Source organism: Montipora capricornis, chromosome 6 (genome assembly GCF_036669925.1).
Source record: "Montipora capricornis isolate CH-2021 chromosome 6, ASM3666992v2, whole genome shotgun sequence".
NCBI lineage: Eukaryota > Metazoa > Cnidaria > Anthozoa > Scleractinia > Acroporidae > Montipora > Montipora capricornis.
In genome coordinates, this window is record NC_090888.1 from 38,337,531 (window position 1) to 38,350,377 (window position 12,847).

Below are 12,847 nucleotides of genomic sequence, written 5' to 3' on the forward strand. Positions count from 1 at the left end.
CTCTAGAAAAGGATCTAACGCTCGAGGAACTAAAAGATGCTCTAACATCCTTTGCAGACAATAAATCGCCAGGAGAGGATGGATTCACAGAAGAATTCTATGAAGCATTCTTTGATCTCCTTGGGGAAGACCTTTTGAATTCCCATAACGAAGCGTTTAACAAAAGATCATTATCAGTCTCCCAGAAAAGAGGAACAATAACGCTTATTCCGAAAGGTTATCTTGAAATCTGTCGGATTTAAAAAACTGGCGCCCTGTATCTTTACTTAATATTGACTATAAGATTCTTTCAAGAGCATTGGCCAAACGAATGGAGCAACACTTACCTAAACAAATTCATTATGATCAAACAGGGTTTGTCAACGGAAGATGTATAGGCCAAAATATGACTACTCAGTGACAAAATGGAGTCTTCAGATAGCAAAAAATGCCAGGGAATGCTTCTGTTCGTAGACTTCGAAAAGGCATTCGACACTTTGGAATGGAGTTTCATATCAAAAACCTTAGAAGTTTTTAACTTTGGAAATAAGTTCAAAAAATGGTTTAATGTTCTTTACAACAGTGTTCAAAGCTCCGTGGTAAATGGCGGGTTTATGATAAACTATTTCGAAATAACAAGGGGAGTTCGTCAAGGCTGTCCACTCAGCCCGTCCTTATTTATTCTTGCAGTCGAGTTGTTAGCCCTTAAGATACGTCAAAACAGGAAATGCGAGGGCATATATTTACCAAACAACCAAGAAGTAAAAATTTTACAATTTGCAGACGATACAACTATAATAACTAACAACACGGACTCTCTTAAATCGCACCTCCAAACAATTGAATGGTTCGGCACGGTCTCAGGTTTACTGTTAAATAAAAAAAAAGACCAAGGCAATGTGGTTAGGTACAATGAAACATAGTAACTCCAATATACTAGAATTTAAAAGTACAAAGAACCCTATTAAAGTTCTAGGCACGTTTCTATCGTATAATCAAAATAAGAACATCGAAGAGAACTTTCTCAGAAGAATTCGAAGAATGAAAACCAAATTGCAGCTGTGGCTTTCCCGGGATTTGACGATATACGGAAGATCTTTATTAGCTAAATCATTAGGAGTTTCTCAGTTAGTCTATGCAGCGTCCATGCTGACGGTTCCATCTTTAGTTATAAAAAGTGTTCAAACAGAGCTTTTTTCATTCTTGTGGAAAGACAAAGAAGACAAAATAAAAAGAACGGTCATGTACCAATCTCTAGCGGAAGGAGGTCTTAACTTTGTAAACGTTTTTGCAGTAGTAAAATCACTCCGCCTAGCGTGGATAAGTCGGTTATTAAGTAGCACCACCGACTCGTGGAAAGCAATTCCAAATTATTATTTTAATACCTATGGTGGCTTGCAATTCCTTGTTAAGTGCAACTATAACGCGGCCTTCAAGAGTTTAAAGATAAGACTAATACATTTTCGTATGGTAAGTTCCTGCTATGGAACAATGAGGCAATAACCATTGATAAAAAAACGCTTTTCTGGAAATCTTGATTCAAGAAGAACATCCTCTCTGTACAAGATATCCTAAATGCTGATGGAAACTTTCTAACATTCCAAGAATTTCAAGACAAGTTCAACATAAAAACAAATTATCTCCACTACTTCCAACTCACAGCAGCTATTCCAACCGACTTGAAGAAAAAAGCAAGGGGATGCGAAGCTCCCTCTCACGAACGTTAACTACTAAATACTACTACGGCATCTTTGTTTCCTGGAGGCAGTCTTGTAGATTTGGCAGACATGCGCTGCAAACACTATTGTAAAATTTTTAATAAAACCTCCTCAGTAGACCCAACTGGTATCAAAGCCTGGAAAGTCAATTATGCCGATACTTATACAGAATGGAAAAACAGATTTTCTTTTATATATCAATCAACAAGAGATAACAAGTTAAGACAGTTCTCTATCACTACACGTATGAACCATTGTGTTGAAGTTAGATTGCAAGTAATTCTTACTTGTTCTTTTCTTTTATTCAGTTAGTATTGTTCTTTTCTCCCAGTTGTATTGCGTCCTTTGGATTAGTCAATGTAATGTAAATTGTCTATGTAAAAATTAAAAAAAATAAATTAAAAAAAAAAAATTCCCTTGCACAACGACTTCTCTCCTTTGAGGAGGTATATTTCCAGAAGCCATAATTCGTTTACGCAAGACGTAACGAATAAGAAAACAGGCTAGACAGACTTAAATACAACTAAAAAGGCTTTGTTGTGTTATTTCTCCAGATTTGTACCTAATTTTGTAATATCTCAAGACCATGAAGAGATGTCAATTTCACAATAAACCTCACGCGAGCAAGGTTAATTCTAGTGAACTTCATCTCATATTTCACGGTTATTCAAACGAAAACTTATACTTGCCAGGTATCAACATTGCCTAAATCGATTTCTGATAAATCTGTGTGGACAAAATCGTTGATCTCTCTCCAAAATCGTTTTTTGGACGTCGACATACGTCTTCTCCATACATTTAAATTTTTCTTACAGCGACTTGCAATGTTTGCCCCCTGGCGATCCCAGAACTCTTTGCGTATAAACAGGGATCCGATTACTGGCAAGTCATTCATTCTTTGCCGTAAACCATAAACTCAGTCTTCAATATATTCAATGAAAGCTTATTGGAGTAAAGCCAAGCAAATAATTTATCGAGATCATTGCTCATTTTGTCTTGAAGTGAAGGCAAATTTATGGCAGAAAACGTGAGGTTTGTGTCATCAGCAAAAGACCCCCCAATACTGAAATCTAAACACTTTGGCAAATCGTTTATATAATAAGAAAAAGCAGTGTTCCCAGTATAGACCCTTGCGGAACCCCACAAGATATGAGACTTTTGCCTGATGACACACCGTTTGCTACACAAAACTATTGCCTACCCGTTAAATAAGATTTAAACCAAGCTAAGGTCGGACCTTGAACTCCAGAATGCTTCAACTGATCATGGTTAACAGTGTCAAAGGCCTTCTTTAAATTAAGGAATATGATACCGCTAACCATTCCTCTATCTCTGTTGAAACACCAATGATTAGTCATTTCGAGGAGAGCAGTCACCGTTGATTGAAGTGATCTAAATCCAGACTGACGAGGCTCAATGAGCTTATTGACTATAAAATATGAGTACATTTGCTCGCACACAAGTCTTTCATTAACACGAGCTATGGTTGTCAGTACTGATATCGGTCTGAAGTTGCTTGGATCACTTCGTTCACCATTGTTATCATCTTAGCAATTTTCCAATCAGTGGGAAACGTATTCGACTCGATAGAGAAATTGAAAAAGTCAGCCAAGGCCTGAGAATGACAGAAGCCGCAAACTTTAGCAATTTTTTAGATATTTTGTCGTGGTCAGTTGCCTTCGCGATATTTACTCCTGTTAGTTTCATTAAAATAAAATAAAATATATGTATTAAAATATTAGAAAACATTTGGAGTTGATCCGTTGCAGAATATCCAATGGATCCACAGTGTTACCCATAGTAGGAATTTCTGAGGCAAGTCTAGATAGATAGATAGATAGATAGGTGGGCGTTTCTAACGACCATCTGCTTCCTTCAGAACTAGTAGCTTCCGAGTATCGAGTATCGCCATCAATCGGAAGGTCGTAGGTTCGACTTCTGGAAAGGGGCACTCGATTTTTCCTAGTAACCCTGGGTCAATATCGATAAATAAATTTCTTCGTCGTCCCTTTTTTCCCGCTTTTCTTTACATTCCGTAAATTGTTTTACGACTATGCTTAGAGATGCACTCATAGGACCACGGGCCTGAAGTGTGAGAAATGTATGGTTGGATTCTATGGGGACCCGACGAAGGGAACGCCTGAAGATTGCCAAGAATGCCCATGTCCACTCACAAATTCTTCAAATCAGTGAGTACTACAGTCTGTTGTACCTTTAATAAAGTATTAAGCTGAACCACAGATGGTGTAATTTCGAACATTCATCGCCAGTGGGACTGCTTATCGTATGGTCCTTGATTTATAATTAGCGTGCAGTGTACAATCCGATTTTCACATGTAACGTATGTTCTTTATTTCTCTTTTCATTCATTTCTTGCACCTCACAAGTTGAGAGATTTTGTGCAAATTATTGTTACATCACAAACAAGATGATTCTGAGCAAAAAAGACCTTTATCCAGGCGATTTGCCATAAACTTGAAAAATGTCGGGCCGACTTTTTGCAAAATTACCCAAATGCAATCCGTTTTGATCTTGTCCATTTATGTCAATCCGTGCTGCGCTTTCCTATTGCTGTATTTTTTTTATGTTGTTCAACAGTTTTAAGTGGTTATTGCAATGTTTTATTCTACTTTTTGGGAATTTAGAGTGTCATGAAATTACATCATTTTGCGTGACATAGCCCCTTTAAGAATCATAAAGAAGTTTGTTTACTTTCTAACGGATAATGAATGATGTTGAAGATGAATGTACTTTTTAAAAAATGTGGGCCAAACTGTTCAAATTGTCGCACCTCATTTTGGTCAAAAGTTTACCATGGATAGCTAGGATGACTTCTTTAAAAACGTCTTAAGATGTTCTTTTTTAAAGCACATACATTTATTGTTCTTGGTATGAATAAATGTCACTTCAAAGTGATTCAGTTTCAGTTTCGGTGCCGTTTCGGTCGGGAAAGCTCCTGAGACATTGCGTTTTATTCCACAGCCCAAGCGCTGATTTGAGTTTTACTCTTCCGTTTCAGCCGTCATTTGGGTTTTTGCTGAAAGGGACGATACGCTAAATAACATAATTTAGAATCCCACGCGATGGAAAGGGCCGGGCGAGGGGCTTGTCATTAGGACTAAAGATTACCCATAGCAACGTTAGCTTGTGGACAGAGCGGCCATTCACTCGGCCAAGCTGCCCCCTTTTTGAATGACGACTTCACTTCATTCCTTCTTATGTCACTGGACTGCATTTTAGTGATAAAACTGTTGTGCCGGTGTAGGATAAGTGATCAAAACCTTCATTCTCATTACAGTGTGTCTTATAATTCCGGCTTTAGGTTTAGTCGGATTTGCAAGCTTGATTCAGATGATAAACCAACGTGTACTGCATGTCAAACCGGTTATACAGGAAGGAACTGTGAAAGGTAAAGGGCAACTGGTTTCATTACAGATTTCTCGTCGAATGTTTGAAGGTTTTATTGAGAATTGAGAAGCAAAATCCCTTAAAGTGAAGACGAAAGAAAAACTTGAAAGATGATTACTCAGTTTTGGAAGATTTTGAGACATACCTAACTAAGAGGAACGTTAAGTCGCTGAGCCTACTGCGTTGAAGTGTAAAGCACCTGCAAATTCCCAATATTTTTATACAGTAAGACGCGTGTGCGACAATGTCGCCAGCAAAGCAAATAAAACTGCTTATTGAAAATGTCAACAATTGAGACTGTTATGGCGTAACGAACGTGATCAACATCATTGCATGGCAATTTCTTAAAAAACGCCTTGCATTTCTTGCCTTGCCTTGATTTTTCTCCCATATGCGAGATGATAAAGCTGTCATGTTATATTTACAGTACGTTTAGTGGTGTCGTATAGTGCAGATTCATTTCCTCAGGAGATGACTGTCGAGGGTGGATTTTCGTCGCTTACTGGGTCTAGTTTTCGGAGGTCTGAGGGATGGTTCATTTCCCGAACTAATGATTTATTTAATAATCGACGCTTTTATACACGTAATTCGCGAATTCGTTTAACAATCATTCTTGATATATTTCTTTCCTATGACAACCACAATGTAAGGTGACTGTCAGCAGTGGCTTATTTCATATTATAGATATCTTTGTATGTACTAAATACAATACGAGCGACCGTATTGTATCGGATTTACAATGTCGAGCCGAAGGCGAGACGTTTTATATCCGATACATTATGGGAGCGAATATTGTATTGTGGTTATGAAATGAAAAGTACTCTTTCATTTGCCCTTCGAAGGGAATTCGCTTGGGTGAAATGATCAGGGAATGCCAAACGCATTCGCTATTGATTGCGAGCATGGAAGGTTCTCGTTTGTGAAGGCCGAAAAATGCAGACGAAGAAGCAGCTTGGTTGGGACTAATCCCCAAAATACATGAAATAGTACAAAATGGAGCGTAAAGATATTCAAGGAGTGGCAAAGTGCTCGCTCAAATAAAATAGCTACAAATTAGTCGCTGGGCTTTGACTACGAGAAGGTCGACGAAGTTCAAGATTTAACTATTGACATCACGCAAATGTCTCCTCTGGTTTTTTAATTTCTGGATGACGAAGTTCGTGGGAGCACAGGCGCCCCAAGGTCAGTGTAAGATGTAAAGATTTGTATGGGAATCCAGATAAAAAGCTTAAGAAAGTAATTATATGAAAAAAAATCTCAATTAAAAAGCCTAAACTTATTGCTATTGTGGATAGTTTCCTTCCTGTGGGGTTATTTTCCAGATCCGACGCGCGCGATTTGAGCCATTTTTCAATTTCTGGGTTTTCAACGGTTATAATAAAATCCAAAGGCTGTAGACTAAATTTTCAGGAGACACCAATTTGAGTCAAATATTCCTGGATAAAATGTCCTCACGGTCACAATTCCACATCAGAATCAATTGACACAGATTGAACTTTCATCTCCAACCCGCCATCGACGCGATAGCAGTGCTGCAAGCAACGTCAGGCGGTGAATATTGCAACCGGTATCGGTATCGCGAGGTCACGGGTTCAAACCCCGTTGAAGTCCTGAATTTTTCAGGCTTCTTTACGCAATTGCAAAAATTGCGTTCATAACTGCGAGGATCATAGCTTCAGTTGAAAACAACTTTGGAAGGCGGTGCTTTATCACAAGAGTGGCCACCACCGTTGATAACAAACTGACCCTTACCGGGGATGACAGACCGTAGTTTGTCAACTGCAAATTTCTTTATTCTCTTGGGTCTCCCGACATGACTGCATTGTCTCAGTCGTCCAATCACAGTCACGCCTCCTTCGTGTTGACAAAGTTCAAACACATTCGCGAAGCCGGAAAGCGTTGAAAGATACGAGAATGAAAGCCGTAGTAAACAAACTTTTGCGCATTCATGTCGCTTTTATTAGTTAATAGGATTTTGATCGTAACTGTATTTATCAAGCGTTCAAGGAATTAACATTAATTATGCAAATAATTGAAAAATGGCTCAAATCGCATCGGACCTGGAAAATAACCCCACAGGAAGGAAGCTATCCACAATGGCTTACAAAAATTTGGTTTATCAACGGAGTTGATAATGTAAATTGGCCACCGTACAGAGATTCTAAAAGCTGACGTTTCGAGCGTTAGCCCTTCCTCTATCCACAATGGCGATAAGTTTAGGCTTTTTTTCATATAATTATCTTCTTAAGCTTTTCATCGGGATTCCCATACAAATCCTTATATTTTTGTCGGAATGATTTCCGTACAGGTCCCTATTTCATTATGCATGTAGAATGAATTAATAATTCATTCACGCTATTGTTTTGTAGAACAATACGTGTACCCAAGAGAACCGAATATATACATGGGTAATTTGTACTTACGGGATGAATAAAAACGGATCTCATTTTTTCTCTTCCTTCCTCTTTCTCTTCTTTCCCTTCATCGCCCACACCGTTACTCGTTTTCGTCCCAGCTTTCGTCTTTCTATACCTTCGTCTTGTTCTTATTTCCAGATCCCACTCGGCTTTTACTGCCATTTTATCCCACAATATGTCACCCGCAGCTTGCCTTGAACTTCGACCCACTGTAAACATCTGGATTACTTATCCCTGTTCTTCACCACTGAGCTAAAGTGTCAAGTTGCTAATTCACACCTTGAAAATGATATTTATTTTTGAATTCTGGCTGCCTATTTACATAACAATGATACGTAATTATATACACGTGCCGCGCCGAACACCTACAATCGAACTTACTCTTGTAGGTTACCGTTAAGAGATCCCTGTTTTACTACTCTTGAAACAACCTATCCCTTTAATAATGCTAACCGTAACCCTAATTACGACTAAAGGCACTGTTTAGGCTTAAGGTTAGTCCCTGTGATAGTTTTAGGTTTTCCAGTATTGCTGTGAACTGTGACCTGCTTTTCCTTCGTGCACCGTGCGTGCGGCACACTTATAATTTCACTGCGTGGAAGAGTATACCATGGGAAACTTTAATGCACGAGTTCATTGAAGCAAACTTGTGTCTTCGTAATAACCAAGATGGCTACCGACGTAAAAGCGTCACAGCAAAGGGAGATTTGAACATTTGGAAATTGTCCCTGCTTTATACCTTATCCCGAGCTGTGCATAGAGTGGTGCAAAGGAAACAATTTACTTTGGTCTTCCGTGTCCAAAACCTGTGTGAAAATGCAGTCAGTTGGCAAAGACAAAGTGCATCGGGAGATTGATCTGTTTCGCGATGCTCAGGAAAAAACTGCAATGGATATCCTTCAATCCGCCACAACACATAATTTTCTGACAGCAAACTTTCCTTGGAAAAATATTAGCCTTAGCTACCTGTGGCCGGAAAGTTTACAATTGCCTACAAGACAGGGGCTAACATCATCTCACAGTCTTACTGTGTGGATAAGAAATTGAAAACAAATTGGTAATTGGTTCACCATCGCCTAAACTTCGGCTTTTACTTCGTCAACCCAGACAAACGAGCCCGAAGCAGGGCATTGAGAAGACATGATGGGGAGTGACGGGAACATCCATTGATCTCTACAAAAGTTATTTACTTGGAAGCATCATTGAACATATTGCCGATCTCTACAAAGAGCAATAAATCGCAAAATCCCACTAAATGCACCGTTCGTGATCCTGAATACAGGAAAGGAAGAAAACATAGACTTTGCAGTGTCTCGGCGAATTCGTAAGCAGACAGAAAGAACAATTTCACGATAAAAAGAGCAACTAGCCATTAAATTTTTATGACAGTACTTTTATTTGGTTTGTTTGTTATGTTTGAGAATCTGAACCCTATTACAACGATTGCTTGAAACTCCACTTCTTGCGCTTATTCTAAAATTGAAAATTGGGTAAAATGGCAGGAAAAAATGTTCGATTTTCCGTATTTCAGTTAGAAGTTCGACCGGTTTTTCCAAAGTCCATATAGACTTAGAAAAAAAACCTCTAAGAAGAAAGAACAAAGCGCCACAGTCCCAAAGGACGTCTATTGCTATCGCTATTGGTTTCTTGAAACAAAGGAGTGTATGCATAATGAAGTGGGGACCTGCTCACACTGAGCTTGGGGCGCCTGTAGTGGGAGAAATTGGAAAACGTTCAGGTAATAAAACAATAGTGTGTCTGTCGTTTTTGTGTCCTTGTTTTGCTTTCATACGGAGGTTTTCAGTGGTATTTTGTATCAGCTGATACATAATGGTAATTAGTCTATTAGTATTCTGTATGAAGTGTATTAACCTAATTAGTAGAGCGAGTTTCAATTGAGTGTCGTAAAACCAAAACCAAAGTAATTACTTTGGCCAATCAAAAACGACTGAGACAATCCGGCAAACCAATCAAAACTCGAAGTAATTACACGTAGCCGACACAAAGCTTGGGAAAATGTGCACGCGTGAGCCACGATTGGTTTTGGTTTCACTTCTGATTGGTTGAGAAAATGGCGCGAGAACTTTGAACCAATCACTGAGTGAAGTAATCATAAACCAAAGTAATTATCTAATTGCTTTCGACACTCAATTGAAAACCACTCTATTCTGTATCAAATTGATACAGAATACTTATTTGAGAGCGATAATTCATTATGGCTTACTACTTCGTGAATTATTAATGAGGTTTATAATGTTATTCACAAATACCTTGCATCTTTTCAGGTGTGCTAAGGGATACATTGGAAATCCCAGTAACCCGGGCGAAAAATGTGTCAAAATACCAGGTAATAAAACATGGCATGCATTCATTTGCTTTAATGATAGATATATCCTTCGTTTACCAGACATTTGCCACTATTTTATCAAAGAAATCTCCAAATTTGCTTTGTAGCGACATCTGGTGTGTTCTCTTTAAATTAATTCTTTGACCCTTTTTGATGTGTCACTGAACTCTTCGGGCAATGGAGATTTTAACAGAAACACACATTTAACAATTATTCGCCGAAGGCGAAGTGATTATCGGTGAATATTCACCGATAATCACTGAGCCTGAGGCGAATAATTGTTTTAGTATAAATAGACAGGTGATTATTTTCAAAAAAGAGAAAAAAAAAAACATTTCAACGCGAAAATCATCTTCACTTACAGTGGCAAAACGACTACTGGCAGCCATTTTGTCCGTCGAGGTGATTATCGGCTGATAATCCGAGATAGCGAGCCAATGAGAGCGCGCGATTGTGTATAATCACCTGTGTATTTATACTAAACGAGTTTATTGAAAGGCTTCAAAAATATTCCTCAAAAGGCGTGTCTCTCAAATTATTTTTTTTGGTTTGCTTTATATTCAACTTGTGTGGTCCAGACAATAGTGCAAATGTGAAAGGAAGATATTACCATACAAGAAAGACAAGACAGGTCTCATTACTGTTCTTTATATAAAGAATTCTTATTGGGGGTTTAAAGCTCATGCACGTGACGTTTTATCGGTGTTTTGATAGGCGCTTAGGCTCATGAATTATAAATGAGTTTTTGAAGGATTCTAATAAATCGGCGAAAAAAGTAACCCTAGGAAGTTAAATTGAAACGTTGACGCTCCAAATTTCGTTTTCTTGTACCTTAAAATGATAATAATAATGATGATGATGATTATTATTATTATTATTATTATTTAGTAAATGGGCTTTTTTGCTTTTCACAGTGGGTTTCCTGCCAACTGTAAGAGTCAGGCCAATGAAACGCATTAAAGAAGAAGGAAAAAACGCTCTGTTCTACTGCTTTACGGGAGGTCAACAAAAACCAACATTCGCTTGGTCGAGAAAAAGTGGAGAACCAATGTCTCGCCGCGTTTTGATAAAAGGAAGGAGACTTCAAATAAGGGGAGTGAAGAAGGGAGACGAAGGAACATATTTATGTACTGCAAGTAATATCTATGGCTCCGAAGTTTCCTCAGCGGAGCTGGTTGTTAAAGGTAAAATATGTTCTGTCTTACTGTATGGATAAGGAATTGAAAACAAATTGGTAATTGGTTCACTTCTCTGAGTTGATGAATTGTGGTAGCTCAAAAGTTCTCAACATTTCAGAAGACCTTCACCAAGTGAACAATATGGGGAATATGGGATTTTCACGTTTTACACCAATAAAACAACTTTCCGAAAAAATATTATTAATTAATTACTTGATTAATTAATTAATTAATTAATTATCATTGTTAATAATAATAATAATAATATCATGCAGGGAGAGCAACTGTGACAGAGTTTCAAAGATCTGCATGCGGGAATCTGCGCGAATCCTCAGAAAGGTGCTTTTTTTTATGCACAGGTAACCCAGGCTCACTGTGTGTAGGTAAATATAGAGAACATATGAGGCGAAGTTTAGGTCTGAAAATGTGCTAGAAAATGGAAATAAAAATCGATAAAACTTACCATGTGGTGAGCTGTTGTTGTCTTTAATACGTACACGAAGTTTCGGGGAAAATGGTCCCCGTTCACCTTCCTTCATAATATAGTGACAAGGTAGGAGACGGAAGCCAGCTTATGGACTCCGATCGACCGAAAACAAGCACGATTTTTTTCGCGAAAATCGAATCCAGTCGCTAAATAAACACGCCAGGCTCGTGGAAAATGAATTTCTCTAAACCATGAATCCACTGAAGCATCTCCAGGTAGCGACGCGAAGCCAACAGACTCCGTAAAACTTGTAAGTTAACCTGCTAAAATGGCGGCCAGAAAGCGTTGTACCCGCGAAGTGTCCAATTCAAAATGGCACTGAACTCTAGACGCCTGGTGACGAGTTTAATAAGTTCTGGAGGGAGGGGAGTCCCACATTGCTAAAAACAAAACTCACTGAGCAATCTGGGACTCCCCTCCCTCCATGCAGGGGGACTTATTATACTCGTCACCAGCGAATCGGACGAAGGGCTAACGCTCGAAACGTCAGCTTTTAGAATCTCTGTACGGTGGCTAATTTACCGTATCAACTCCGTTGATAAAACCAAATTTTTGTATACCACTTATTTACAACGGTTAGCTTTCATGTTTTCCTTGGTGTTTGTATTTTAAATGAAAGCAAGAAACAAAGGTAAAGAAATGTAAATTAACCCACATACTTGCATATTTACTATAACAGAACGATAGTTTTCTTATTGAATGACACACGTCTCAGTTAAGGTAATTCCTCAGTATTGCACTGCGCATCATGTACTGCGCATATGGTGTGTCAATATTTATAAATTGGATCAAATTTGCAACATTGCAACTCTGGCATAAGTCGATCATGCACGCTGAAACAGTTCTGAAAGCACGTGAGAGAAGTTGTGAATGCCCATAATTCTTTGGGAATACGCGCCCATTCAGAGAACATGGCGAATTTTGTTGTTTCGATCCACGATAATCGAGATAGACAGGTACGATGGTGTTTTGCTCTTTGAAACGTTTTGAGTCGACGTCGTTTTAGGTGGAGGGATTTTTCCGTGAACTATATAAGACAGTGTTCCATATGCTCTAGACTTTCTACCTATCAGGTGTTTTTTGAAGTGTTACCTTAAAAACCGTCTCATTTAACTACCGCAAAATGTACCCTGAGTCGATGAAATAACGCGCGTGATCAGTATAAGTACAGGCATCAGTGGGGTAAGATTGGCCCATTATATCTCTTAAGCAATGAAAGCACAGTGACATATCTTTTTTTTATTGTAGCTCTCAAAACAGGAATTAGTAGGGAACATTTAGGGAAAGTTTCAAGGAAATCTGAAGAGAGTGTA

At 38.5% G+C, this 12,847-nt stretch overlaps 1 protein-coding gene across 5 annotated transcripts in view; it reads left to right on the forward strand.

Moving 5' to 3' along the window:
- Positions 1-12,847, forward strand: part of LOC138052064 (basement membrane-specific heparan sulfate proteoglycan core protein-like) — a 109,306-nt gene that overhangs the window by 55,648 nt on the left and 40,811 nt on the right. For all 5 annotated transcript variants that reach the window (XR_011132986.1, XR_011132987.1, XM_068898424.1 and 2 more), the window contains exons 23-26: positions 3,759-3,886; positions 5,020-5,106; positions 9,808-9,869; positions 10,784-11,053. Coding sequence is in view for 3 of the 5 variants with exons in the window: in XM_068898424.1 (XP_068754525.1) it covers positions 3,759-3,886; positions 5,020-5,106; positions 9,808-9,869; positions 10,784-11,053 (547 nt within the window). In the remaining 2 variants the exon portion in view is untranslated. The remainder of the gene's footprint in view (positions 1-3,758; positions 3,887-5,019; positions 5,107-9,807; positions 9,870-10,783; positions 11,054-12,847) is intronic.